We start from the raw sequence: 25,194 nt of genomic DNA, 5'->3' as shown, positions 1-25,194 counted from the left end.
TTACCTATTTTTATTTTTATAACCCCAAGACCCATAAACCATGCTAAATGTTGTTTGTTCAAATGAATGTCATTGATCTACGTTTAAGGTCAAAGTAATTTAATACACAACCACAGTCCCTGTGTACAAAACTAAAGGCTATTGAACTTTTAATAACTCACTTGTTTAGATTGGTAAACTGAAACTTCATATTAGATTGGGATGAAAAAAAATACTGAAAAAAGAAAGAGTTGTGTATTCACGATCGTTTTTATAAGTTACTATGCATATGATTAAATTTTCTCTTCATATATGACATCTTTTAACATAAAACTTTGACATTTTATGAGCTAGTTATAAAACAGGATGTTGTTAACAGTCAAATACTTTGTGGTTTCATCATGGCGGGGATAGCTATTGTGCGTCTAGTCATTTCCACATGCATACAATTTTCTGTATGATACAGCCTATGGCCGTCTCAGATATCCAGGGCTTCAAGTACTACATGTACTTCAAGTATATATTATGTAATGACCTAGTATGATTGGAGAGGGAGAATGCATCATTCTGCTGTATATAGCTAAAATAGGCCTACCAATTCGTTGATATTTGTGTGTTTTAGGCTTATTTGTGTATCATATATGTAGCTCTCCTGTCGCTTTTTAATTTAGATATATCTTTATACAAAAGTTTTGACAACCTAAGAAGCCGTTTTAATTATAAAAATACAACCAATAATTAATTTAGTGATGACTTGGAAATATACAAATTTAACCATTCAATTATTTCTACTTAAATTAAACATAACAATAAATATATGGTGGGCATAATCATGTATTTTAAAGCTTTTCTTATAAGATTGCACATATAAAAAATTACAAATTTCCTCTGAATTCAAATTTTCCTTTTCAAGAAGTAGCAAGTTAAGGTGTATGTCCAGATTGTAGTTACTAATTTCACGAATGAACTTTGCACAAACATCTACATAATTTTGATTTTAAAAAAACTAAATGCAATATCAACTATTTCTAGTTTGTACATTAATCGCCTATAATAGAACTTCGAAAAAATCATCTAAGACAACAAAATTGATGTCTCATTCAGGTGTGAATAAAATAGTTTACCTGATGAGGAATGGTTTGTTGGGAAAGAGCTAACTTAAAAGTAGAAAGGGATAATGAATTCATATCATTACCGAGATTATTCCAGTTTCTTAAAGTAGACAATAAGAAAAAAATGTGTGTGTGGAGGAGAGTCGATCTTTAAGCATATTGATTATTTACACTAACAGCGAGGAATCACCAGTGTGAAAGTTTTTGTTCTAACTGTGTCAGAAGTATTTTTGTGTGTTTCAGCACCAGGGTGAAATGTTTAGTGTCATTTTAAGCTGTAGAATCAATGTTACCAAACTGCGCTGGGAAATGGATGAAATTCGAATAAATATATTGTTTCTATACGACCATGCAATAGGACAGAAGGTACAGATCTAACATCCTATCTTCAGAGTAGATGTTGCTTGAGACTATTTCATACAAAAACATAAATACCTTCTTAAAAATCTGCTTTTAACATGGAAAAACCAGAAGAAAATGCTTAGTTGACAGACGATACCATTCATTAGATGTGATCTAATTCATCAACTTCATCCAGCCCATTTGATCCGAGATTGCGTTTATCTTAACCAGACCATATCCAGACACACATATCGACACACAGTAGCAAACATCATTACGAAGTTATCAGTTTGGTCTAAAATTAATTTTATCGTCAAAATTATTGAAGATTTGGTGCTAAAATAGAAAAGTGCTTAAATAGGTCACTGTGACCTACGTCTTTAATTTTTATCTGTTTTTTTTTTTAACTTTTCATAAACCCACGAGTTGCAGGCAACAACTGCAAAAAAAAAAACAGGCAACAACTGCAAAAAAACATGGATACTATAACATTAAACTGAATTAAACAATCGAAACATCATTTTTTATCTTGTGGCGTCTGAAATCACCTCCAGCCCAGAAAAAAAATCGGATGTTAACTGAATAGCTTATATTATGCAATTGATCCTAAAGTATCTTCATGCAAAATATTTTTATCATCACTTAGTAGCCGTGAAACGGCCCAAAGCGATACTCCTCCTTTCGAGTATTATTTTTATAGATTTTACGAATTTGAAGACGGAAGAAAAAGTTACCTTTTCATATTGAGATGCTCCACCGCTGACAAATGGTATTTTTTCACTATTAAAAACAGGAACAGACGATTAAATATTTTTCTTCAGTTACAAAAGTTACTTACTTTACACCATTACCACCATTGAAAAGTTTGAGCTTCTAATTTTACTTTAAGTTAAAAAATGAAAAATAATTAATTGCATCCCGAAAAAATTCTGTGTCACTATATCCTATATGGAAGAAAGTACTGATCGCGCATGCATCAAAGGCGAAATAAAGCATTTTATATATTTTTTTTGTGTGTTAATTAGACATATATATACATGATCAAACACCAATTATTTTTCAACTTATGAATATCATTTATGCTTTGTCGGCGGTGGAGCATCTTTAACCAGTTGTTTGATTTTCTCTATTTAGACCTAAATCCTACCAACACGCGGACGCAAAACATAAAACAACACAACTATAGCCTAACTATTTGGAATGGTCCTTTCTCCTTCCTTCTCGACACCGTCTCCTTATTGGCCCTCGATTGCTCCTGTGACGAAGGTTGTTGCTGTCAAGGTTAGGATACCGGAAGCGTACAGATATATAATCTAGTACTTGTAGACATTTTGTACATAAAATCGCACCATTAAAAACCTAATAACATGTTAAAAAAAAATTAAAATTAAAATCGCCGAGCATTATTATTTCAGTCTCGGGGCTTATTTATCATAGTTTTGGTGTATTAGAAACGTTCTGCTAGTATTATTTTTAAATGTTGTCGATGTTTGTTAAAGATTCTTCGTGGATCTTAGCTAAACATATCTAAGAATTAAAAACAAAACGACTTCAAGCATAAATAAAATTTATTATATTAACAAAATATATGCTATTTTCATTATCGCACAACAGGAGTAAATTTATTCTAAATGATACTGTGATAAGTGGAAAATATTAACTTACAAGTTAATTTACTATCAATATATTTTGAACACGAAATAACATTCCAAAATTCCCGACAAGCGATAGCATGATGCATAGGTTTTATGTGAAAATGTTTCATACGATATAGTGCTGGGAAATTCACTTTCATTTACACAATAAATGGTCGTAGCACACCATTAACGTGGAGTTACATAGAAACAGAAAGTCAATCATATTTCTCCTTGTTCACAACCCAGGCAAACATTAAAGTTCATTTCATCATTTACATTATACCTTACGAAAGTCGTGCTAGACTCCTCGATACTCCAGGGCTTCCGATCACTTACGATCTCTATTATACCTTAAATTGATCAAGTCGTGCTATTGACCAATCACAGGCTAGCAAAAATTCCTTTGAAACTACAGAGAGAGCGACGCCTAAACTTCAAAGCCACACAGTCAACCAACAGTGTACCGTTATACGGCTCTTTTGGTGTTCAGAAAACATTACCTGTTCATGTTGCCTCTCATTTCATCGTGTTTCAATCCAGGAAGTAAACCGTTGTTGTTGAGACAGGATATTGCATAGGTATTCTTTCGCCACACATCTTTTAAAAGAAAAAATATATATTTCTATAAAATGAACATCATTATATCAGTCTATAAAATGCATGAACTGTAGTTAATATATTAATTTCATTCATTTTTTCCTCCATTTTATTTACGCATAAATATTATTTTTCAAAATTAGGATACATCATTTTACATGATTAACTGAATACAATTTCGTTTTTTTGTTTTCTACAAGACTGCTCAAAATAGAATGACTTCTCACAGATGAAAAAAGGCAATACAAGAGTTCAAACCCTTTCAAAGAATATTAGTTTAACAATGATTCAACGCTGAATAGTTTATGCCAGGTTTTTTTAAAAATAATTATCATTTTACGCATTTCAAAACATCTTACCTCTGTTGTCACACGATGCTGAAAAAATTCACGTTCCACAGACATTCCGTGTGATTAGTTACCTATGTGTACTGAATCCTCTAATTGTTCACTTCCCTTCTGGTCCGCAGTGAAACATCATCTGAACTATAAGCAGTACACAAGTAAACGTCAGGAAATGAACAATATAGATAAAGTTCCATTCCCGAGTTCCACTTAAATAACGCAGCGAATGCTTTATACTAACGAGTTCCTTTTTGAACTGTCCTTCCATTGCATGTTTTTCAGCTTTTTGCATATCGGCCAGTGATTCTTCGGTCTGTCCTCTTAGACCAAGAAGTTTGCTGTTTGCAACATAATATGCGACGTGCCAGCGATTTTCCATTCTGCTCCAATTCTCATCCTTTCTAATTTCCTTCAGAATTGTTTCGGCCTGTTTCCGGTCGTTTTCTGTGACAACAACGCCGTCTAAATTGTTCATAAAAAGTCCTATTCCTAGAAGTAGAAGTGATTGCTTTATCAAAACCATTCTACGAAAGTCTTTTCCAATTGTTTCTTGTTCACGACAAAAATGATCTATGGATTCTTTGCCAATGTCTAACAGCCGATTCTTCATTTCAAGTGAAGGGTTGGCCTCGTATTTTTGCGAGATCAACATGTTGTATTCGATATACAATACAACTCCGGACTCTCTACAAGCCGGAAGTGTTTGGAGTCTCTGCTTTGCTTGTTCCACGTAACTAAGAGCTTCTTGCACTGGGCGCCCTGCCATTAGAAGGGCTGATCCGAAACGTGCCAAATACATAACTGAAGGCAGCGTAGCGGATGAGGTATACAGAGACATGTGCTGCATGGTGTCAAATAATTCTTTGTCTTTATAAAGCGTCTTATCGTACAAGATTCGTCTTCTTTCCATCGTTGCATCGAGAACCATGAAGTACATATCCGCGAGCTCTTGGTTATTGTCGAGGAATATCTCCGCCTTGGGAATGGCGTTCCATCTATCGGTGATAGACTTGCTCCGCCTATGGAACGCCTCCGCGTCTCCAGTCATGGAGTAACGTTTGAGTTCATGTCGGAACGATATGGTTCTGGCACGCTCAGGTGTAAACAATGATTCTTTTATTTCATAATGGACACACTGATTTATGGATCCCTCATTTAATACTTTGTCCAACTCTTTCTGTAATTTCTCAGCAAGAAAGTCATACGCATCATCCTTCAATAATGATTCCAGGAAAACTGAAAATGGGCAATGTTCACTGATATACTCTATAAACTTTTCCGCTCGCCTCGTCCGTACACGATCATCACCAAGGAAGGTTGGGTTGGGTAGAACACCTTCTGAATAAAGAAATGCCCTCAGTTCTAAAGGCTCGATTATCTCCACGAGATCACAGTGACAATTCTGTAAAGCTTTCTTTTCGCATTCGTTCATATCCTTTTAAAGTCAGCCTGGAGAAAATGGAACAGGAGTTGATTTTTAGAAATGGTACCTTATAAATATCATTGGTTATTTTAAAATTAAGTTCAAATCATGTTTATTATTACCTTCCATTGTGCCGTTAACATCATCATACCAAATGTCATGAATGTAAATATACCAGAAAAAATACCTGAGTTTGATAATCAAACAAAATTATTGAAATCAAAAGGAGAACATTTACTGTAAAAACAATTATGACTTATGTGTAATATTTTCAGAGAGTAACAAAAGAAACACACATTGACATAACAGAAATCTCTAGTGAAAACTAAATTTTCATTAAAGAAGAATGAATAAATGGTTTAGTAAAATAGGCAGTTTCACATATCATCATGTCATTTACAGAAAATAATAACTGTGGTTCATGGTAACCGAATTCTTACACAATCACTCACAAACATGTTCGTAGTAAGAAGATGAGGAACTTATGGCAGGCATCGATAGACGAAGACAATCTATACTATACTGAATAGGATGAAGTCAAATGATTAAGTGACTATTCCAAAGGAATAATGGAAAGTCAGAAGTTAAAAGCAAGCCAAATTGTCATTTATTCATGGAACAACATTGATATATAAAAAAAAACATATAAAATACCGTATCTTCAATACGTAATTAGATATTTAATATTCTTTATTAGATATTTCATGCATTTAACGTAAGCCCTTATATGATAGAGAATATATGTTACATAATTTATTTTTTAATATACTATATTGTTAAAACTATAATGTAAAAGAGATATAATACGTTATACAATGTACAATGTATAATAAATAAGATATCTTATAAATACAATTTTATATCTTATATTGTTTAGGAGATATCTTATATAAAACATGATATCTGATATAACTTGGGTATTAACTGGATCGGCATTGTTCCGTGTATTAATGACAATTTGGGTTTTCATAAATGTAAATTGATTAATGACAACGAATAGTATTCAGAAAATGGCTATTTATAAATGGAAAATTAACTGTTGGGAAAGAGAAAGGATCGCAGGTAGCCTTAAGTTTAGTGATAAGTCTGTAATGTGTTCTGATTTTGGAGACCATACAGCGTTATTAAAACTTTGGGTAAACACGTTTCCCTAGCTTTGTGTGATGAAGACTACGGGAATGTTTTGTGGTCGATATCATGATATCATCGATTACTTTTTACTACACGACATTATGTTTAAATTTTCTTGACAATTTTTTAACAATAATAAGACTGACAATTTAAACTTACTTCGACATTAAAATATAATGCGGACGTATATATAGGCTAGGCGATAAAACAGCGAACATTAATTCCGAAATCAATGTATTTTCACTGTCTCTGTTATTATAAATAGTTTTGTTTATATGAACTACATAGTTTTGCATATGGTGGTGATTTTATGGCCTGTGTTATACTAGCACGCATTGTCAACTTAATTCTATGTATATCAGTTAAACTGAGGTACAGGTATTACGAATTAAGTTCAACGGGACCAGACTACAATTTAAAGGAGAGAATGAGAGGAGAGATATGAAAACATGTATTGCTCAATGGTGGCGTCAAACATGTAATTGATAACTATTGACAGATTTAACGTTCACGGATAAGAAACTGACAACACTTAACCAGTGTGATTTGTTATGACAATTGAGATAGTATATTTTAATATGATTAATTTCACCTCCATAGGTGTAAAACCAATGTTTACTCCCTTTATATGATGACATGCCTCTACGTCTACGTACCTTATAGCTCTGTTAACGTGAAGTCAACATCGGAAACAACACCCAGTTTTGTACCGTATGAAAACCACGTTATGTAGAGTTCCTTTTGAGTATTGGCAAATGGTCTGAGTGCCATGATATGACTAAGATTCACGGGGCAATCCCAGAATTAGCTAGATTTCGATTCGCGGAATCCCCATTGAAAACAAAGGCCTAAAAATATCATTGTTCACGCCTCGCAGGAACGTTGTATGTGTAGTGTGCATATAACATGCAATGTTACACGAATAGACATGTTGTTAACGTACGTATCGTCTGCTGTTTATACAGGAGTTACTTTTTCTGTAAGACCTGTGCAAATAAGACATGCAGGTTATGATAGAATGAGTCAATGCCTTTCAAACATCAGGCGACGTCACTAGATAAATTTAGAAAGATATTTATTTACCATTTTTTGTTCATTTATATCTGAACATTACACAACTCCAATGCCATGGTATATATATACAAACAATTAGTTGTGCATATAAGGAGACATAATCCTAGGGATTTGTTAACTGACTATGTGATTTATTGTTACACATATATAGTAATATTTTCAAATATTTCGTAACGTTTGTCATGGAAATTGCATAAATTGATAATTAATTTGCATTCATGGGAATCATAAGTTCCTAAAAAACTATTTTTAAAATTACTTCTTCAATTCATGTTCTGGAATGAACTACCGTTTTCAAATTTTATTTCATATTTTTTTTTTATTTTTTTTTTATCACTAATCCTTTTGTTTGTATAAGATATTATATAATACATACATTATGTACTATGACCAGTCTGATCCATGTCAATTCTCTCTGGTATGGATACCATAGAGAAAATTTGGCTATTGCTACACTGACATGTATTTTTATACACATTTTTAAGGAGGTGGGGTTAATAACAGATAGTATACAACCATGAGTCAGAAATCTACGGTGGCTGGGAGCGGACATGAAATAAATAAAATTATTGCGTGCGAACGAAATACTATTGCGTGCGAACGCAATAATTATTGCGTGCGAACGCAATAGTATTAGTACGCAATACTATCACGTTCACACGCAATAATCATTTCGTTCGCACGCAATATTATTGCGTTCACACGCAATAATTATTGCGTTCACACGCAATAATTATTGCGTTCGCACGCAATACTATTACGTTCACACGCAATAATTATTTCGTTCGCACGCAATATTATTGCGTTCACACGCAATAATTATTTCGTTCGCACGCAATAATTATTTCGTTCGCACGCAATAATTATTTCGTTCACACGCAATACTTTTGCGTTCACACGCAATACTTTTGCGTTCGCACGCAATACTATTGCGTTAACACGCAATAATTTTTTTTTTATTTCATGTCCGCTCCCAGCCACCGTAGAAATCAAGACAAAAGGATGAAAATCCTCGAAAATGTCCACAATAAACAATTATAATCAGGTTCCTCCCTTGCTACCGTATATTTGTTTAAAACCATATTTCGTGCAATTTATGTAATACCAGATATAGAATCTAAATCTCGGGTAATATCTAAACCTCGGGTAATATCTAAATCAGAATAATAACATTATTAATAAATAACCCCCCCCCCCCAAAAAAAAAATAAATGATAATAATAATAACAAAAAAAATTAATATTAAAAAATAATGCTGCGACTTGTCGTGACTTCATTACAAGAAAGTCTTTAAAAACGCTATTATCTAAACTGCGCCGATTGTATTTTTCATGTATCCAGACCATCTGCGAAATACACAAAAATAGAGAAAATATGATAATAAATTATGTAATACACATCATACCGATAATAATGCATTAACAATAAAACAGCTTCTAAGAGGAGCGGAACAAATAAATACATAGAAATAAACGAGAGTTCTGTCATAGAAAGGATCAAACTATGTCATATTAAATCACCAAAATATGTACACACACGATCGACTTAACAAAAATACAGTAATTTTTACCAATTATAATATACTTGTCATGAAAAGTTCGAGTCTTTGTTGAGTCACAATCTGAAATGAGATTCATGCTTTCCATGCTATAACAACTATCAACCATGATCATAATACATTTGTCAGTTTAGGCGTTATGTCATGTGTGAAATACTTGTCCTATAGGTATTAAAGTTTTAAACCAGACAGTGAGATTATTTGGAAAAAAAAAGAAGAAATAAATCAAAATTCTACGCTATAAATTTTACAGGGTTGCTTAAAATGCGTGAGTTCAAGCCTCCCCGAAAGAACAAGAGTCTTACTCAGAACAGAACAGAAAATAAGCCTAATGCTTATTCAAAGCTCGGAGTTTTTCTTTCGCTCAGTGAAGAAACCCTTTCTTCGACATTAGCGATTTCGTCCTTAGAATTTCCAACATTAGCAAACTCCGCAGCTAACTGCGCCTCAGCCAGCGATTCTGGCATGCGTCCCTTCAGCGCGAAGAGTTTGCTTTGTGCTACATGATAACGAACTTTCCATCGGGCCTCCATTCTCTCCCAATGTTCAGGGTTTTCAATTTCCTTTAACATCTTTTCAGCTTGTTCACGGTCTTCTTTCGTGATGATAACATTATCTGCGTTGTTAAGGAACAGTCCTATCCCCAGCAGCAGAAGTGCTTGTTTTATCAGCATCATCCTGTGGATATCTTTACCAACTTCGTCTTGTTCTCGACAACAATGATCTATTGAAGCTTTTCCTATTTTTAGTAACTGATTCTTCATTTCAGCCGAAGGGGCCTTCTCGTACTTATCCGAAAGAAGCATATTGAATTCAATATACAATACAATACCCGACTCTAAACAAGCGGGAACGGTTTGAAGACGCTGCTTTGCTTGTTCCAAATGGCTGAGAGCGTCATTTAACGGTTTGCCTGCCATTAGCAAGGCTGACCCGTACCGAACTAGATACATAACGACAGGGAGGTTAGCTGAAGATGTATATGGTGTAATGCCTAACATATTGTCAAATAATTCTTCGTCTTTGTAAAGAGTCTTGTCGAAAAGAATTCGCCTCCTTTCTGCCTTTGCATCTAGAACCATGTAATACATATCTGCAAGTTCTGTGTTATTTGAAGAGAACTTCTCTTCTCTTGGTATAGCATTCCATTTACTTGAAACCTTGTCACATTCCGCTAAGAATTCTTTTGTTTTTCCTGACATAGAGTATCTCTTAAGTTTATGTCGGAACAAGACAGTCTTTGCACGTTTAGATGTAAAAAGAGGTTCTTTTCTCTCTCGATAAACATGCTCACCGGTAGAATTATCCTCATTGGTATTTTCCCATTCATCCAGCAGTTTGTCGGCTAGGTAATCGAAACCGCCAGCAGACAACGATTCAAGAAACAATGAAAAGGTACATTTGTCTACTATGTACTGTAAAAACTGTTCTGTCCTTCTGGTTCTACCTTCGACATCATCAAGAAAAGTTGGGTTCGGAAGAACTCCTTTTGAATAGAGAAAAGACCTCAGCTCTCGAGGATCAATATTTTCCACTAACTCACAGTGGCACTTTCGTAATATCTTTCTTTCGGATTCATTCATTTCCAGTGTAACTTGATGTTATTATATTTCCTCTTACGATTATTTATTTCATCTTATTCTATTCCATTCAAAAGAAATGCACAAATAAAATGTCAACTTATAAAAAGGTTACTTCGAATCCTAAACGCGGAAATACATTGCATACATTGAATTCGTAATATAATATATATATATAGAAATGTATAAATGTTTCTCACAATCATTTACGGATGGTCGGAGTTTCCATTGTTGTCCACTGTCAAAAGTCGTACCTGTATTCCTGTTGTGATATGATCTTCTTAAATTGCCTCATTACAGCGGATTTGTTAAAGTTGCTTACGTTCACTACTAAGATATAATGACGTAATACTCTATAAACGAGTTACCCGGAATACCTGAAATCTGAACCCCCGATTTTTATTGATTGCGAAAGTTTTATTTTTATAATCATTTTTATCTGGGCAATATAATAACTTTACAAGGAGCGTGCATGCCATTGATACGTATTTTTAGACTGTGTATTGACGAACCGTTTAACAATAAGACCGCTATGAAGATAAAATCAATTATAATCCAAACATACAGAACTTTGTGTTAAGTGATTTTAAAGGCATTAAGTATCGAATTTCAATGAAGGCACGGTTGGTTTTTAGTATTTATTCTGTTTTGAGTTGTTGAAACAATTTGTATAGGCCCAATAAGGAAGTTTATGGAGCAAGATATTCTCAGTTTTATGTATATAGCTTAAATATTTATGATGAGGTATGAAAATGCATCCTCGGAAACCACACTGTGAAAACTCCACTACACTCCGTTTATCAGACCGCAAACCAATATAGGCTGATTAAATGGGTAACCTACGATGAAGAAAATGCAAACTCGTAATGTTTGAAAGAACGTGCTTCAATCCATTCATGTAGTCTGGTTTAGTCTATTTATAATACATCACCATAATAGATACATTTTAAAACGACACCAGCTTAATATGTCACAAAATCTTTTATTCATGGTACAAATATAATCTCAACGAGGACAATGCTATCAACAATTGAACATGACTTTGTTTCTATAATAAATAAATGTGTCACAAGATATCATTCCTAAATATCAAATGAACCAATAGAAAGATACATATCTCAGACTTTCACATGAATATAATTTTTAATCAATTAAACTTCTCTCACGCATCCCAATAAAAAATAACTACAAATATAATGAAATGTAATATAATATCAAGTAGGTTGTTAGAAAAAAGTATATATTTGAATACTTTTTATTATTTCAAAATATTTGATAAATTTGGTATTAACGCAATTTTTTAAACTTATCTAGCACAAGAAAAATATAATAAATAAAAAATAAATGAATAAATATGAGATATGTTTATAAGGAAAGAAAACTGAGTGTTGATACGCGAAACCATCTACGTTTACATTGTAATAGTGTGTCATCATATCGACGTGGAGACGAGAACTGTACTGTAGAGTTGTGGTTATTACACTTAGTCTTACTACTTTTATAGTTTTATTATAAACATACATTCGATGTATTTGTTCTTCGCGTAATCAAAATAAATGGTTACCTTATCTAAAATTATTATTTAAACAAGAAATGTGTGGTTGTTTTTTTTTTACATATGAAACTATTCGACACATTTCCTACAGTTTACACATAAGAATTAAGATTATTTATGGTTCTCTTTACTTTAGATGGAGGATCAAATTGATAAAAATGTATGTATATTTTATATGCTCCTATAGAAGCCATTCTCGTAAACGTATTTCTTTTTCAATAATTTTATTTACCGTGGCACAAATTCAAAATGTTACAAAAACAAACTTTTTCCCATTTTGACCTCTTTAATAATCTTTTAAAAAAAATAAAGATACGAATATCGTGGACATTCCGTTGCATGTAGTTATCGATTATGTCATCATCATTTTGTGAGCAAAGAATACGTTGTTTTCGTAATATTTCACACTGCGGAGAAAATCTTCATTATACACACAAACCTCGATACATTACCCTAATAATTAATGGCCTGATTAATAGCAGGCCTATAAGCCCATTCTGTATGTGTTTGTAATAACATTATCATTCAAGTTGACCTAATTAATATCATCCATCTGTAGTTAATAGCATATCAGTCGTAGATGACATTATTTCTCCTTCAGACTCAGATGACTAAATTAAAGATCTTGGTTAATAAGAGGTTTGTGTGCTATAATAAATGATATTTTATGTGATAGACGACTGAATTCATCTACGCTATTCTAGGATGGCAGATCTTCTACTGGTCTTGGGTGATCTGTGTAATAGCAGTTTCTTAATTGACCTAATTAATATCAGTCTTAGGTGTGTTACCCATTTTACCAGATGATCTAATTAATGCCAGTCACGTGTGACCTTACTGATACCACTGATGATCTAATCAATAGCAGGTGCAACGGTAGAATTGTGTTTTCCTGTTGTTCTCGATGAGTCCGTTTCTTCACTTTTAGAGACATCCATATTCTTGTAGGGTATTTTTCTGTAAGAGAACACATAAAAACGTACCGAATATCTTACATGTAATATTGTATCAACTATAGGGATGTTTCTCTTAACAACGCGGTACATGTAGTTTCGCGTAGTTATGCGATTTTTTTCTACCAAAATGAGCCCAATCGGCTTTCGGACTTTGTAAGCTTTTGGATTTTGGTGACATTCTGACTGATGAGCAGGCCCATGTCTTATAAAATTATAACAAAGATAATTAAAATTAAAATTTAAAAAAAAAACCGCAAATGGAAAGCACACTTTAACGGTGTGGCAAGGTTTCTTGGAGTTTATATCCCTTTTTTATAACGCCAATAGACAGACAAAAGGACCAATGTAATTAGGATTACAACTAAACGTGATACCCACCTCTTGTGACCTGCACACTCCTTTATCATAAAGCTAACCACACACAGGGCGATGAGTGTCCCCAGTATGATCAGACCATACTGTACGGCTTGTGTGATCTTTACAGGGGTCGCCACCTTAGACTTAAACATGTCAGCAAGTTTCTTGTCCAAAGTAACACTCTAAAAATATCAGTTGAACATAATGTTATGACAGTGTATCGAGTTAACGTAATAGCACTATAATAAGTAATGTACGAAGATTAATCTTTCAGAAAATTATAAATCTGCAATAATAAAGTATAATGATCTTTGAAGAAATATCCGATGATCTATATTGATATCTAGTTTAAAACCAATAAAATTTATCTATTTGTTTCGGTACAAGTACTGAATCAGAAGCTGTTTTGCCTTCCATACATCGCTGTGCTCGAGTCAGGAAATTGATATTATTCCAGTGGTGAGAGGTGACCAAATTTAATAGTGAAAAAGTGAAATACCCGCAGTGGTTGAAATTGAACTATACGTTGAACAAGAGAATTGGTGGAAAGAGAACAACTTGGATAGAAAGTGAACATAAAGATTCGTTCAGATACGTAAGTTGGCATGAAAGAAGCCAAGGAGATTGGAGGATATCGAACAACAATGCTGTTGGACAATTAAGTTATTTGAATTGAACTCCGACGGCATGACAATTGATATAGTGGTGCAGGATAAGAGGATAAATTGAAAGATTGCAACGGAGTGACATGGCAATTGCTGGAATGTCTGATAGCTCACATACATTTGTGATGCAATGCTTATCATCATACCTACAGTTATACCAGGTAAAGGCAGGTGCGTAAGAATATAATAACGATATAATGTCATACAGTATAAACAAACCTCATTTAGCCACAGGATCGGGAACACCAGAAAGTTTATATTATGGGTTGACCTTTGGAGTGAAACACAAACATGAATTCATGCATTTTATTAAAGACTGCTTCGTTTTTGTTTATTCATGTTGTTGGTTTTTTTTTTGTTTTTTGTTTGTTTTGTATTTGGTGACACTCTGACTGACAAGCAGACTTCGATCTCATGACTTTATTACAAATATGATTAAAATAAGGATATATCTATTAACTTTGACCAAGTTTTATCAACATTTGTTTTGAACTTAAAGGAAATTTTACATTCCATTGAAATAATTACTTACAGAAGGAAAACACAGCATGGAATTTTCCTTAATTATCTAAGTTAAGGAATGTTAATGAAACTGGACCATAGCATTTTTCATGGATAAAAGAATTATAATACCATTAATTTAATTTGAATAGTGTCCCTGGTTTGTTCATTTATTACATTACTTCGATAACACTGTAAATAAAACGTAACTATGATACATTGTTGTAATTTCCATTACCTGTAAGCGCTAAATACAAAGATACATTTCTAAACACTTTTTAATTGTACGAGTCTTTGATACTCACTTCATTTGTGTGTAATTTCGTATCAATATATTTACTTGATACTTCTTGTCTATGTTCATGACAATACCAGTATTCTGTAAGGAAAAAAAAATCATTACGACTTGGTCAATACTGACATATTAACGTGTAAGGTGAAACTGTTTCTATGTAAAACTTAAAGTGAATAGTTGGTAAAGAAAGGCTAAAGTCGATAAAAATGGTGTTAATATATTCATTTTTATTGCTTATAAAATAGAAAAATAAAACTTCCCGTCAAAACCATTCTGCGTGTAAATAAATAAATTCATATTATTAGAATCCTAAAACGTCCTCCAAATTAGACTGGTTTTCTTTCCCGACTATTCACTTTAAAACATATAATAATATCGTTATTCTTATGAAATCAGCAGTACGTGTGTTATAGAATTTGGATCAGAAATGATCTTTTGTTTGTCCATTCATTCATAAAAATGAGAAATTGTACTTATATTATTTAATATTGTCGACTGATATAGTTAAAACATTATTTTTTTCAATCCGATGTATTGAATTATTGTCGTTTACCTGTTTATATGAATAATAGCTTTATTAGTTACTGTAATCGTGGATGTTTTCGCGAGTGCTTAATTTCTTGATTTGCAAGTCCAATAAATTTGCGTTGGTGTTAATTCCACGTTAGATACATTAGATATAACTTCGGACTTACACTATAAGATAAGTTTAGATATTCACAAAACTTTACGCGCAGTGGAATTCTTTAAGTAATTGGCACAAATGTTCCGCTCGCGTACACTTCCACGTTTACGGTATATTATGGAGTTTAATTGAGCAAATTGTCCATACGACTTGACTCACCGGTTCTACGTCAATGTTGGTTTGATGCTCACCGGGAGTTGGGTTGAGTCCTATCACAGCCTGTTGTACGGATGGGTCGGCCGCGTAGAAATGAGGTTGTGATCCAAGAATCGGGGCAAACTCTGGAAGAATAACAATCCTTGTCTTAAACAATAAAATGGCCAATCTGTTGACTTCACGATTAGGAGCTGCAGTGGCCTAATCGTTAAAACGACTAGGCTTCATACAACAGGCTCTCCATCTCTGAGTCGCGAGTTCGAATCCCCCGTGGAGTAGTTGTAAGGTACTGACCGCTGGTCGATGGCCCTAACAATTATTGGGGTGTCAAACGTAACAAACCTTACGATACTTTCTATTTTTGCTTTGTGCTCACTAATTTTAGTAAAGGACCGTTGACCCAGTGTTGACTGCATAAAGGATGCCTGATGTTCTGATCATTGTCATTCTATGAGATTAAACTATAATATGCGACCGTTCGTGGTGATCTGCTGGTCGTATTAAACGGAAGGTTCGCAACCGGCGAGTTCGTTACCTTTAAATTGATCGTTCCTGGTGTGTTGATGGATGTTTCGACAAGATGTTTAAACTTTTACAATGACATACATTTACCAGGCAGTAATACCTGTTGATAGTTTGTTTAAGTGTAAAACAAAGCAATCAATTGTACACATGATGCATGCTTTTATTGGCCATGCTTTTACAAAAAAGGTAGATGTAATCTATTTGCAGACTATCACGCTCAGAAATGCTCATCACACATCATGTCATGGTTTCGTCTTAGAGAAAATCAAATTGCCCTTTGGAGCGATCATATCACATACCATTATACTGATTTCGACTCATAAACAACTACTTTTAGAGTTATGTCATACATATCATCCATTGCAATTATACTACGTGATTTCGAGTTTTTCAAATTCGAATGATTTCTTTTTAAAACGAAGGACAAGAGACAATTTGGCCAGTACCGAGAAAATACTTCGTATTTCAGGTTATCTGAGTATCAAGCAAGTTCCAATGTACTGTTATGATAAAGTACTTATCTGATGACCTATACGTTGTTCAAGATGGCAATTACTTGGTCGTGTAGTATAGTCGCCCTACAAAACCATATACAAGATCAATACTTTTCGTTTCTATGTGCAGACATCATATACATGTGTATGTGTAATACTGGTTATTACGTGTTCCAAGTATTACACAAAAGGAAGTATGAGTGTATAAGAAACGAAGCCATGTGTATGCACACTTACCTGGTTTACAATTACTGACGTTCAGGAGACCGGCAGGTAAACAGTACTGTTCTGACGGTGTACAGAAACCCTGGTTCTCGGGAAGATCGGCGAATACGCTGTCCGGGAGGACGAAACTGTATAGGTCTACCCCACGTAGTGTCTTCATCTGTTTGTAATTCAGGTACAGAGACCTAAACATGGGGAGGGGGAGTTTTGTGTGAACAGGAAAAGAAAGCATTAATTACCCACAGTAAACAGGGAAAGTTACCTCCTTATAGAAATAATGTCTGATTCCTAATAGCTGCAAGCATTTCTTTCCTTTAAACTTTGATATATACAAATTAGAAAGAGAAAGAAAATCTAAATGTCGATCACATTTTAAACTAAAATATTTATTGGTCTTATTCCTTTGCATCTAATTATGGCCAGATAAATCTTTGAATATGAACTGAATATGAATGAAAAATAATACTGCTCTAGAAATCGATGTCGTCATTTATATTGAATACATCATACTGATGAGAAACTCAATGTTCCTGAAGGAGTTCATACTTTAAATTAAATGATTCTTACCTACAGATGTCAGTTTGATACACATACATCGTCCAGGATTTATCTACGAATGGCGGGAAGAACGTCCCGTCTGTAACATGATTGTAAATAAAAAGATACCATACATATGACGATACAATTGGTTCGTCTTCTCAGGGCCTAACATTGTGATATCAACTCAAGTCAAACGTTTTGATGATGATACGTGACTATCGCTGAAACTCGAAATAAATAAGTCCATTAAAAGTCCAAGTATTGTCAATCTATTCATCATTGCCAATTTTAAACCAAGTTATTTATAAATATGATCGTAGAAGCTGTGCCTAGTTTCATTCTATGAACAAATTCTAAATTTCTGTAATATATGTTTAGTCGAATAAGTACAATAAACTTGTGAAATAATGGCTGGATGAATTATTAATGGGGTCGAATAACACATAATTGATAAATCAGATATATGTGTGATTTTAACAACACTGTACATGAAAGCTATAAAAAGGATATGTAGAGAAAATAAGCTGTATTAAGATTATTAATAATTTTACCTGTTCCATTTATCATCCTGGCCGAGTCCGTGGACCAATATGGGAGCCTCCTAAAGACAACACGGAAATTATCGGGTTTAATCCATTCGACATATTGCTCATCTTGTTTCACTTTCTTGTTAAACTTTATATATATATAGAAAAAGAAGCACTATGTTAAATGTTTTGAATTCTCGTATACTTTATATACTTTATCCTAAAAACGTATCCCATTTCAATCGCATCCCTCTCTTATTATAGTTTTAATATGTTTATTTTTATACACGATTGAAAAGATTTCCAGACGAAAATTGATCCCTTTGCTCCACCTAAAACTTTTTTTTTGATCAATGAAGATCTGGGATCACACACGCTCATGCTGAAGTTTACAAACTTTAATCCATGTGAACAAGAGTTGCTTCCCTTAATCAGTCAACGCAAGGGGTAAATTAACAATTAATCCCGATATAAATGCATTATGAGTAACCATCGACTTGAAATGAATACATGCTGCGGATGTTAAGAGACAAACAAATAAAAAATGAATGGTATTTACAAAAAATTAACCAAATACAACGTATAGTCGTGGTAGAAAGATACAGATAAATAATCATCGATTAGAGAAGAAAATTTAATTAAAAAAATAAGAAGTATAATTGAACTTACGTGAGTCCATTCCATCTGTTGATGATAGCTAGTTTGCTGATATCGTCACTGCCCGAGTATATGTTATAAAGTCCATCATCAGTATTGTTAGTCTGAAACAAAGGAAGGAAAAAGTTATGGGAAAGTCAAGCGAAAGTGAATAACAATCTAATAATAATTATTATTCTAATCTATAATGTAAACGTTTAAGAGACAAAGATATGTAAAAAAAAACACCGCGAAGCAAATAATGACGATGATGTGAAAGATAATGTAATCGTCAATTTGAAAGATAATGTGACCTTCAATGTGAAAGATATGTGATCGTCAATGTGAAAGATAATGTGATCGTCAATGTGAAAGATATGTGATCGTCAATGTGAAAGATATGTGATCGTCAATGTGAAAGATAATGTGATCGTCAATGTGAAAGATAATGTGATTGTCAATGTGAAAGATAATGTGATCGTCAATGTGAAAGATAATGTGATCGTCAATGTGAAAGATAATGTGATCGTCAATGTGAAAGATAATGATATTGTCAATGTGAACAATAATGTGATCGTCAATGTGAAAGATAATGAGATTGTCAATGTGAAAGATATGTGATCGTCAATGAGAAAGATAATGTGATCGTCAATGTGAAAGATAATGTGATTGTCAATGTGAAAGATAATGTGATCGTCAATGTGAAAGATATGTGATCGTCAATGTGAAAGATAATGTGATCGTCAATGTGAAAGATAATGTGATTGTCAATGTGAAAGATAATGTGATCGTCAATGTGAAAGATAATGTGATCGTCAATGTGAAAGATAATGATATTGTCAATGTGAACAATAATGTGATCGTCAATGTGAAAGATAATGAGATTGTCAATGTGAAAGATATGTGATCGTCAATGAGAAAGATAATGTGATCGTCAATGTGAAAGATAATGTGATTGTCAATGTGAAAGATAATGTGATCGTCAATGTGAAAGATAAAGTGATCGTCAATGTGAAAGATATGTGATCGTCGTCAATGTGAAAGATAATGTGATCGTCAATGTGAAAGATAATGAGATTGTCAATGTGATAGATAATGTGATCGCCAATGTGAAAGATATGTGATCGTCAATGTGAAAGATAATGAGATTGTCAATGTGATAGGATAGATAATGTGATCGCCAATGTGAAAGATAATGCTAAAATGAATGTCATTTTCCCCCAGCATGAATCATTATCTCTGTGATTATCATCATTTGCAAAGAAAGTTAGTTGTGGGTCCATTTCATATGTGGCAGATACCGTAATGTATGAAAATTTAAAAATGTTTTAAAAACACAAAACAAAAACAAAAAAACTCACCCCGTAAAAGAGGCCAACTTTGTCGTCAATCGTAACGTTAAATCGCCCTACAATCTCCTTAGCCGCCTTAAGCAGGTTGTCCTCGTATCCCCAAGTGATGTCTCTCACACTATACTGGCCAAACAGGGAACTGTCTATTGTCGCCTTCTGGACTAGCTCGACCAACTCCTGTACCCATGGATACTCAAACCGGATCAGGTTAGCCACCGTCTGCCAATATGATCATATACAAGTATATATTTACAGCATGTTTTAAACAAGTTGTTTTTCATATTCAACACCATTTTTATATAATTTTCTTTTTAATCTTACGCACTACTCATTGTTTTTCATAATTATAAATAAACTAGAAATAAGGTATCTACGTTTTGGTTTATGGATTTAAAATTATTCAATTTTGCTTGTATCGAGCATTTTCATTGGCTTATAAAAGAATACTTTATCAGCTCACAAAGGGAAAAAATGATAATTTATATATAGACTAGACAAATATGCGTTTTGGTTTGCTGATTATGAATATGAATTTGGCCATGAAAATTTTTGACTGCTTCTATCCCTAAGATGTTTATCTGCTTCATTTTGTTATACAAATGATAACAACTTCAAAAGATTGTATAATAAGATATAAGATATATGTCTTTGAACGTTACAGAAGTTTCAGACATTTTCTCAACTGAACATGTTAACACAAACATGCCATGTATCTGCCCATCCTCGATACTCCAGGGCTTCCGATCACTTACGATCTCTATACCCCTGGACTATCTCATAGTGAAATTGAAGGCAGCTCAGCGGAAAACATTTGACCAATCACATGCTAACAAAGACTTCCTTTGAAGACTACAGAGAGAGCGACGCCTAACACCAAAGCCACACAGTCAACTACAGTGTACCGTTATACGGCTCTTTTGATGTACATCAAATAACTAAATTACCTGTTCTATTCTGTTGCCTCCAGTTTTACTATGAGATAGTCCAGGGGTGTAGAGATCGTAAGTGATCGGAACCCCTGGAGTATCGAGGATGGTATCTGCCTAATGTTACATATATGTTTATAACCTAACCATTCATAGAGTTGAATACATAAAGACTCACGAGCATCGGAACATTGGCGGTTGTGAATTTGTCAGTGTCCGGACCACACGACCTGCTGCGGTCAAATGTGTACCAATGTAACTGCCGATAGCTGATGGTACCATTGGGCTCGAATGTGATGTTGTACTTCTTCCGGTGTTCCCTAGCAACATATCAACATATTTACGATTTTTCAGTAACGAAATAGTCACTTGTTTATTCTCTTGCTCTTAACCCTGACAAAATGCTTGCGTCAAACTGCTGTAAACAGGAATTTCCAACAGTCGTGTCTTTAACCAATCAATACTATGTTGACAAGTTACAACCTTTTGTGGTAGACAGATTTAATAGTTTTATTGACGTTGTTTATCTATTTGTTTTGAAAATGCTTCATTATCTCTATACATATGTAACAGACTGTCTCTCAATCATTGCATTCAACAAATCATACATCTTAAATAAAATATGATATATGTATATCGTATATACAGTATTGTATCGTGGGAAATGGAATACACGTAATTTACTTTATGAAAGATTGTGGTCGCGTCTTTGCACTCCTTTTTCGTTTCCACCAACAAATTCCATCTTTGACGTTTAATCTTCTTGAGTTGCATAATTTATTGGCCTGTGTCAATATCAAATTGACAAAGTGCTCAAAGTCACTCAAACATGTGTTATCAAGAGATAGATCTCTCTTAGAAATATTTCAAAACCATGAAAAATACGCAATAATCAATCAATAACTAATGACTACAAGTTACTGTTACTTTATAAATGTAAAACTAAAGTTAAGCGCCAACAGTTACTGCTAAACTTGATCTTTACATATCACTTGACAAATGTGTAGATGCCCTTACCTGTATGTGTAGGGCCCCCTTTGTATGACGTACGGTTTGGCCCCGGCGATAACCTCCAGGGGGTTGGTAAGATTGAACACCCATAACTGGTAGTATACAGGTACGGGTGGTACTACCCAATCATCGTACAATAAGGAACCCTCTGCAATAGGAACCTCCTGTAAAACAACAAAGTGTTTGGGGATGAAACATGACACGATGTCCCCTTGTGTCTTTTTCTATCCCTACTAAATTACCTAATAATCGATACCAATTTTGCTTTATTTGCATTATAGTAAACTACATCTCGGAGCATATACAATTTAATAAGTATTATTTGATATTACCACAAGGGATTTGGCAGGAGTTTAAAAACAGGATAAATATATACGTACAGTTCCTGCAACCCGGACACAAAAAAATAGTTAAAAAAATACTATAATATTTTTTTGTAGTTAAAACTAATATTAACTATTGGTTGGAATTCATCCCAATTCTCTGACATCATAAGTGTTTGTACTATTTCGCTTCTATACCATTTAACTAAATGAATTGCATTTAGTCTCTTGATATCTAAAAAAATCCATTTGTTTGCTGCCTTCTTTTCTTAATTCAATAATTCCACAGCGTTTAATAAACATTCTAGATCTTATATTTTGTAAAGCATTGCACTCAATCCTGGTGAAGTAAGTCAATGTCAATATCAGGAATGAGTCAAGAGATTAAACAGAACCACAACAGCAAGAGTGACGATGACGAATACCAAGGAGACGAGAGGAGCAACTGGTTAGCACTGTAGACAGAGGGTAAATTGCATTTGGAACTATAAATGTAGTTACATCATGAATCTATGTTATGAACATTTACCAGTGCCAACTGTATTGTACATGTAACTCCCCTTTATTTACACATAATGTACTCCACGTTTGTTAATCGACACTTTCATGCATAGACACCAGTTTAGAAACAAAATACAAAATACAGGTTGATAACAGTTATACTTGACATACTTTGATAAATACTTTGATAAAGATTGTTGACATTCTCACCGGGTAAAGATTTAGTTATGTACTTACCTTTGCAATAGTTTGGTGTATAACATATTTAAAGACCGGAATTAAAGCACATCCAGTCGCCAACAGAAAAACTCCGACAGAAAGACACAGAGCACGCTTCACCTTGGGGGACAGCATGGTCCTCTGGTGAAGGGGGAGATAAATACGACAGGACTACTATGTCGTGGCAGTAATATCACCAACAAGCCGCTATATATACAAATGGATGTAAACTTAACAGTGTGTTTAAATTAAGTAGTTTATCACCACCAGTGGTCAATATCTGTGATCATGTTTATAGCTACACAGATATCAGTGAGAATGATAAGGGTATTGTTTTATCGAAACTCGCTGAGATAATGGTGTATTGTTAGTCGATCTATTTACTTTTCCTACCGCGTTAGTTAAGGTTATTGTTTATTTCTCGTTATATAATCATTGCATGCTTAAATGCCTCGTAGCAAAGACAGGAAAGTTGATCAAGATAATGGTCTTACGCAGTATATGTATATATTGAGTAAGTTTTGTCGATTTCGTTACTAGTATAGCATTTAAACAAAGATATTTATTTAGATAATCTTGTCAATATTTCTGTTTATTAATATTCAACAGTATTCCTTTTGACTCGATATCATAAGATTGCTATCCCATATCGGGATTATTTCATCTGATGCATGCTCAGACTAGGGTTATTTTCAAGGCTTCTGCAAGTTTTGGGTGTTACTACATTTTGTGAGTCTCGGATTGAATGTTACCATCCTTACTATCCACAAATAACAGAGTGATACTATACAATATGAGTTTTACATTTAGGTAGACATTTGGACGACCACTCAAAGTTGATTATAAGCTTAAAACAGTAAGATAAGAAATTACAAATAGTTGATCAAAGCTTGTTTTAAAGGAACACATATACATGTATAGACATAAGTTTTTTCACCCTAGTTCTATGCTCTTCTCAGGAAAAATGACTTTTATAGAGACAATATGCATTTCATTGGATATATGCTTGACCGCTGACATAGTAACAACCAAAGGTACCAATTAAAAACTAACTGACATTTGTTCAATGCATAAAGGGATGATTAAAGTACTCTATTTGATATTGAAAGACAGCAAGTGATTCGATAAGGACAGTGATTACGAGCAAAATGTGTTTATTCTCAAGTTTCTGTAATTCTTAAAAAGGAGATATACGAAGAACGAATAATCACACATGTAAATACAGAGAAAATCAGTTTATTTAAATATAATCCAGTCAAAATCTATCAAACTGGGATCACATTTAATAGTGTACACGATGCTTCTCTTCATTTCTGATATCAACACAAAATTGGATTAAGAGTGGATTCGTTTTTTTGAGTGATATCATTGTCTGTGCTATTTGTCTGCTTATGGCCAATAACGATGGAAAACAGTCCAACAATCAAGGATAACCGTTATTCATGTCTCAATTCATAACATCTGAAGTCAATAGTTAGACAGCCTTAGATTTCCTTGCATTGATAACCGTCAAGTTATTTATTGCCGTCTACTCCTTTCGAAACACAATAGACGTGTATACGTGTTTTACAGTGTAGCTTTTTTGATTGTATGTCTAATTATTCGTTCTATAGGATAGAGGACACAATGGTCATATAATGTATTTGGCCAAGCATTATGTTTGTTTGATTGTTTCGATTTCATTATCCCTACGCCCTATCCAGACAGTGAGGTTATCATGTAGACTGATACCTACATGTAACTGAAGCCTATCATTTATAGGAGGTGCGATAGATTTGTTCGAGACAATGGATAACACAATTGTGTTGTCATCTCACCGTCTTAATGAAGAAGGCAGTGTCAAAAGATTCAGCTGGAATTAAGGTCCTCGTGCGACTGTTGAAGCGGACAGCGAGGGGTACCATAGTTGGCCGCTAGAGAAGAACCTGTGATTCTGTGACCGAATTCACTTGTTTAGTCTACATTCGT

General features: G+C 33.8%; 3 protein-coding genes across 6 annotated transcripts; all 3 read right to left on the bottom strand.

Moving 5' to 3' along the window:
* Nucleotides 1–3,586: 3,586 nt before the first annotated feature.
* LOC138327689 (uncharacterized) lies at nt 3,587–8,292 on the bottom strand. The gene is made up of 3 exons (XM_069273995.1): nt 7,222–8,292; nt 4,027–5,460; nt 3,587–3,667 (listed from the first exon to the last, which is right to left on the bottom strand). The coding sequence occupies exon 2, from the start codon at nt 5,441–5,443 to the stop codon at nt 4,115–4,117; it is 1,329 nt and encodes a 442-aa protein (XP_069130096.1). The 5' UTR covers nt 5,444–5,460; nt 7,222–8,292; the 3' UTR covers nt 3,587–3,667; nt 4,027–4,114.
* An 831-nt stretch (nt 8,293–9,123) lies between these two features.
* Nucleotides 9,124–11,578, bottom strand: LOC138327688 (uncharacterized). Its single transcript, XM_069273994.1, has one exon. It carries the CDS (start codon nt 10,778–10,780, stop codon nt 9,533–9,535), a length of 1,248 nt encoding a protein of 415 aa, XP_069130095.1. The 5' UTR covers nt 10,781–11,578; the 3' UTR covers nt 9,124–9,532.
* A 161-nt stretch (nt 11,579–11,739) lies between these two features.
* Nucleotides 11,740–23,830, bottom strand: LOC138327687 (lysosome membrane protein 2-like). 4 transcript variants are annotated; one of them, XM_069273991.1, is made up of 13 exons: nt 23,245–23,827; nt 22,190–22,347; nt 21,351–21,492; nt 20,256–20,465; nt 18,928–19,019; nt 18,283–18,332; nt 17,759–17,828; nt 17,204–17,376; nt 15,951–16,072; nt 15,117–15,190; nt 14,530–14,581; nt 13,667–13,827; nt 11,740–13,289 (listed from the first exon to the last, which is right to left on the bottom strand). In XM_069273991.1, exons 1-13 carry the CDS (start codon nt 23,359–23,361, stop codon nt 13,187–13,189), a joined length of 1,524 nt encoding a protein of 507 aa, XP_069130092.1. In that variant the 5' UTR covers nt 23,362–23,827; the 3' UTR covers nt 11,740–13,186. The 4 variants fall into 4 exon arrangements, with proteins under 4 accessions (XP_069130092.1, XP_069130093.1, XP_069130094.1 ...); XM_069273992.1 differs by lacking the exon at nt 14,530–14,581 and having other exon boundaries at nt 15,983–16,072; nt 23,245–23,828; XM_069273993.1 differs by lacking the exons at nt 11,740–13,289; nt 14,530–14,581 and having other exon boundaries at nt 23,245–23,829.
* Between the last annotated feature and the right edge of the window lie 1,364 nt (nt 23,831–25,194).

Source organism: Argopecten irradians, chromosome 7, assembly GCF_041381155.1.
Source record: "Argopecten irradians isolate NY chromosome 7, Ai_NY, whole genome shotgun sequence".
Lineage (NCBI taxonomy): Eukaryota > Metazoa > Mollusca > Bivalvia > Pectinida > Pectinidae > Argopecten > Argopecten irradians.
Note: the sequence above shows the minus strand (reverse complement) of the source record. Positions and strands in the feature narration are given on the sequence as shown.

Excerpts from the sequence above, each read along its gene's own strand:
- LOC138327687 (XM_069273989.1), bottom strand. The coding sequence starts at position 23,361 with ATGCTGTCCCCCAAGGTGAAGCGTGCTCTGTGTCTTTCTGTCGGAGTT. Across the intron at positions 22,348-23,244 it reads TACACCAAACTATTGCAAAG|GAGGTTCCTATTGCAGAGGG; the intron begins GTAAGTACATAA and ends GTTGTTTTACAG. Across the intron at positions 20,466-21,350 it reads CCGCCAATGTTCCGATGCTC|ACGGTGGCTAACCTGATCCG; the intron begins GTGAGTCTTTAT and ends TCATATTGGCAG.
- LOC138327689 (XM_069273995.1), bottom strand. The coding sequence starts at position 5,443 with ATGAACGAATGCGAAAAGAAAGCTTTACAGAATTGTCACTGTGATCTC.
- LOC138327688 (XM_069273994.1), bottom strand. The coding sequence starts at position 10,780 with ATGAATGAATCCGAAAGAAAGATATTACGAAAGTGCCACTGTGAGTTA.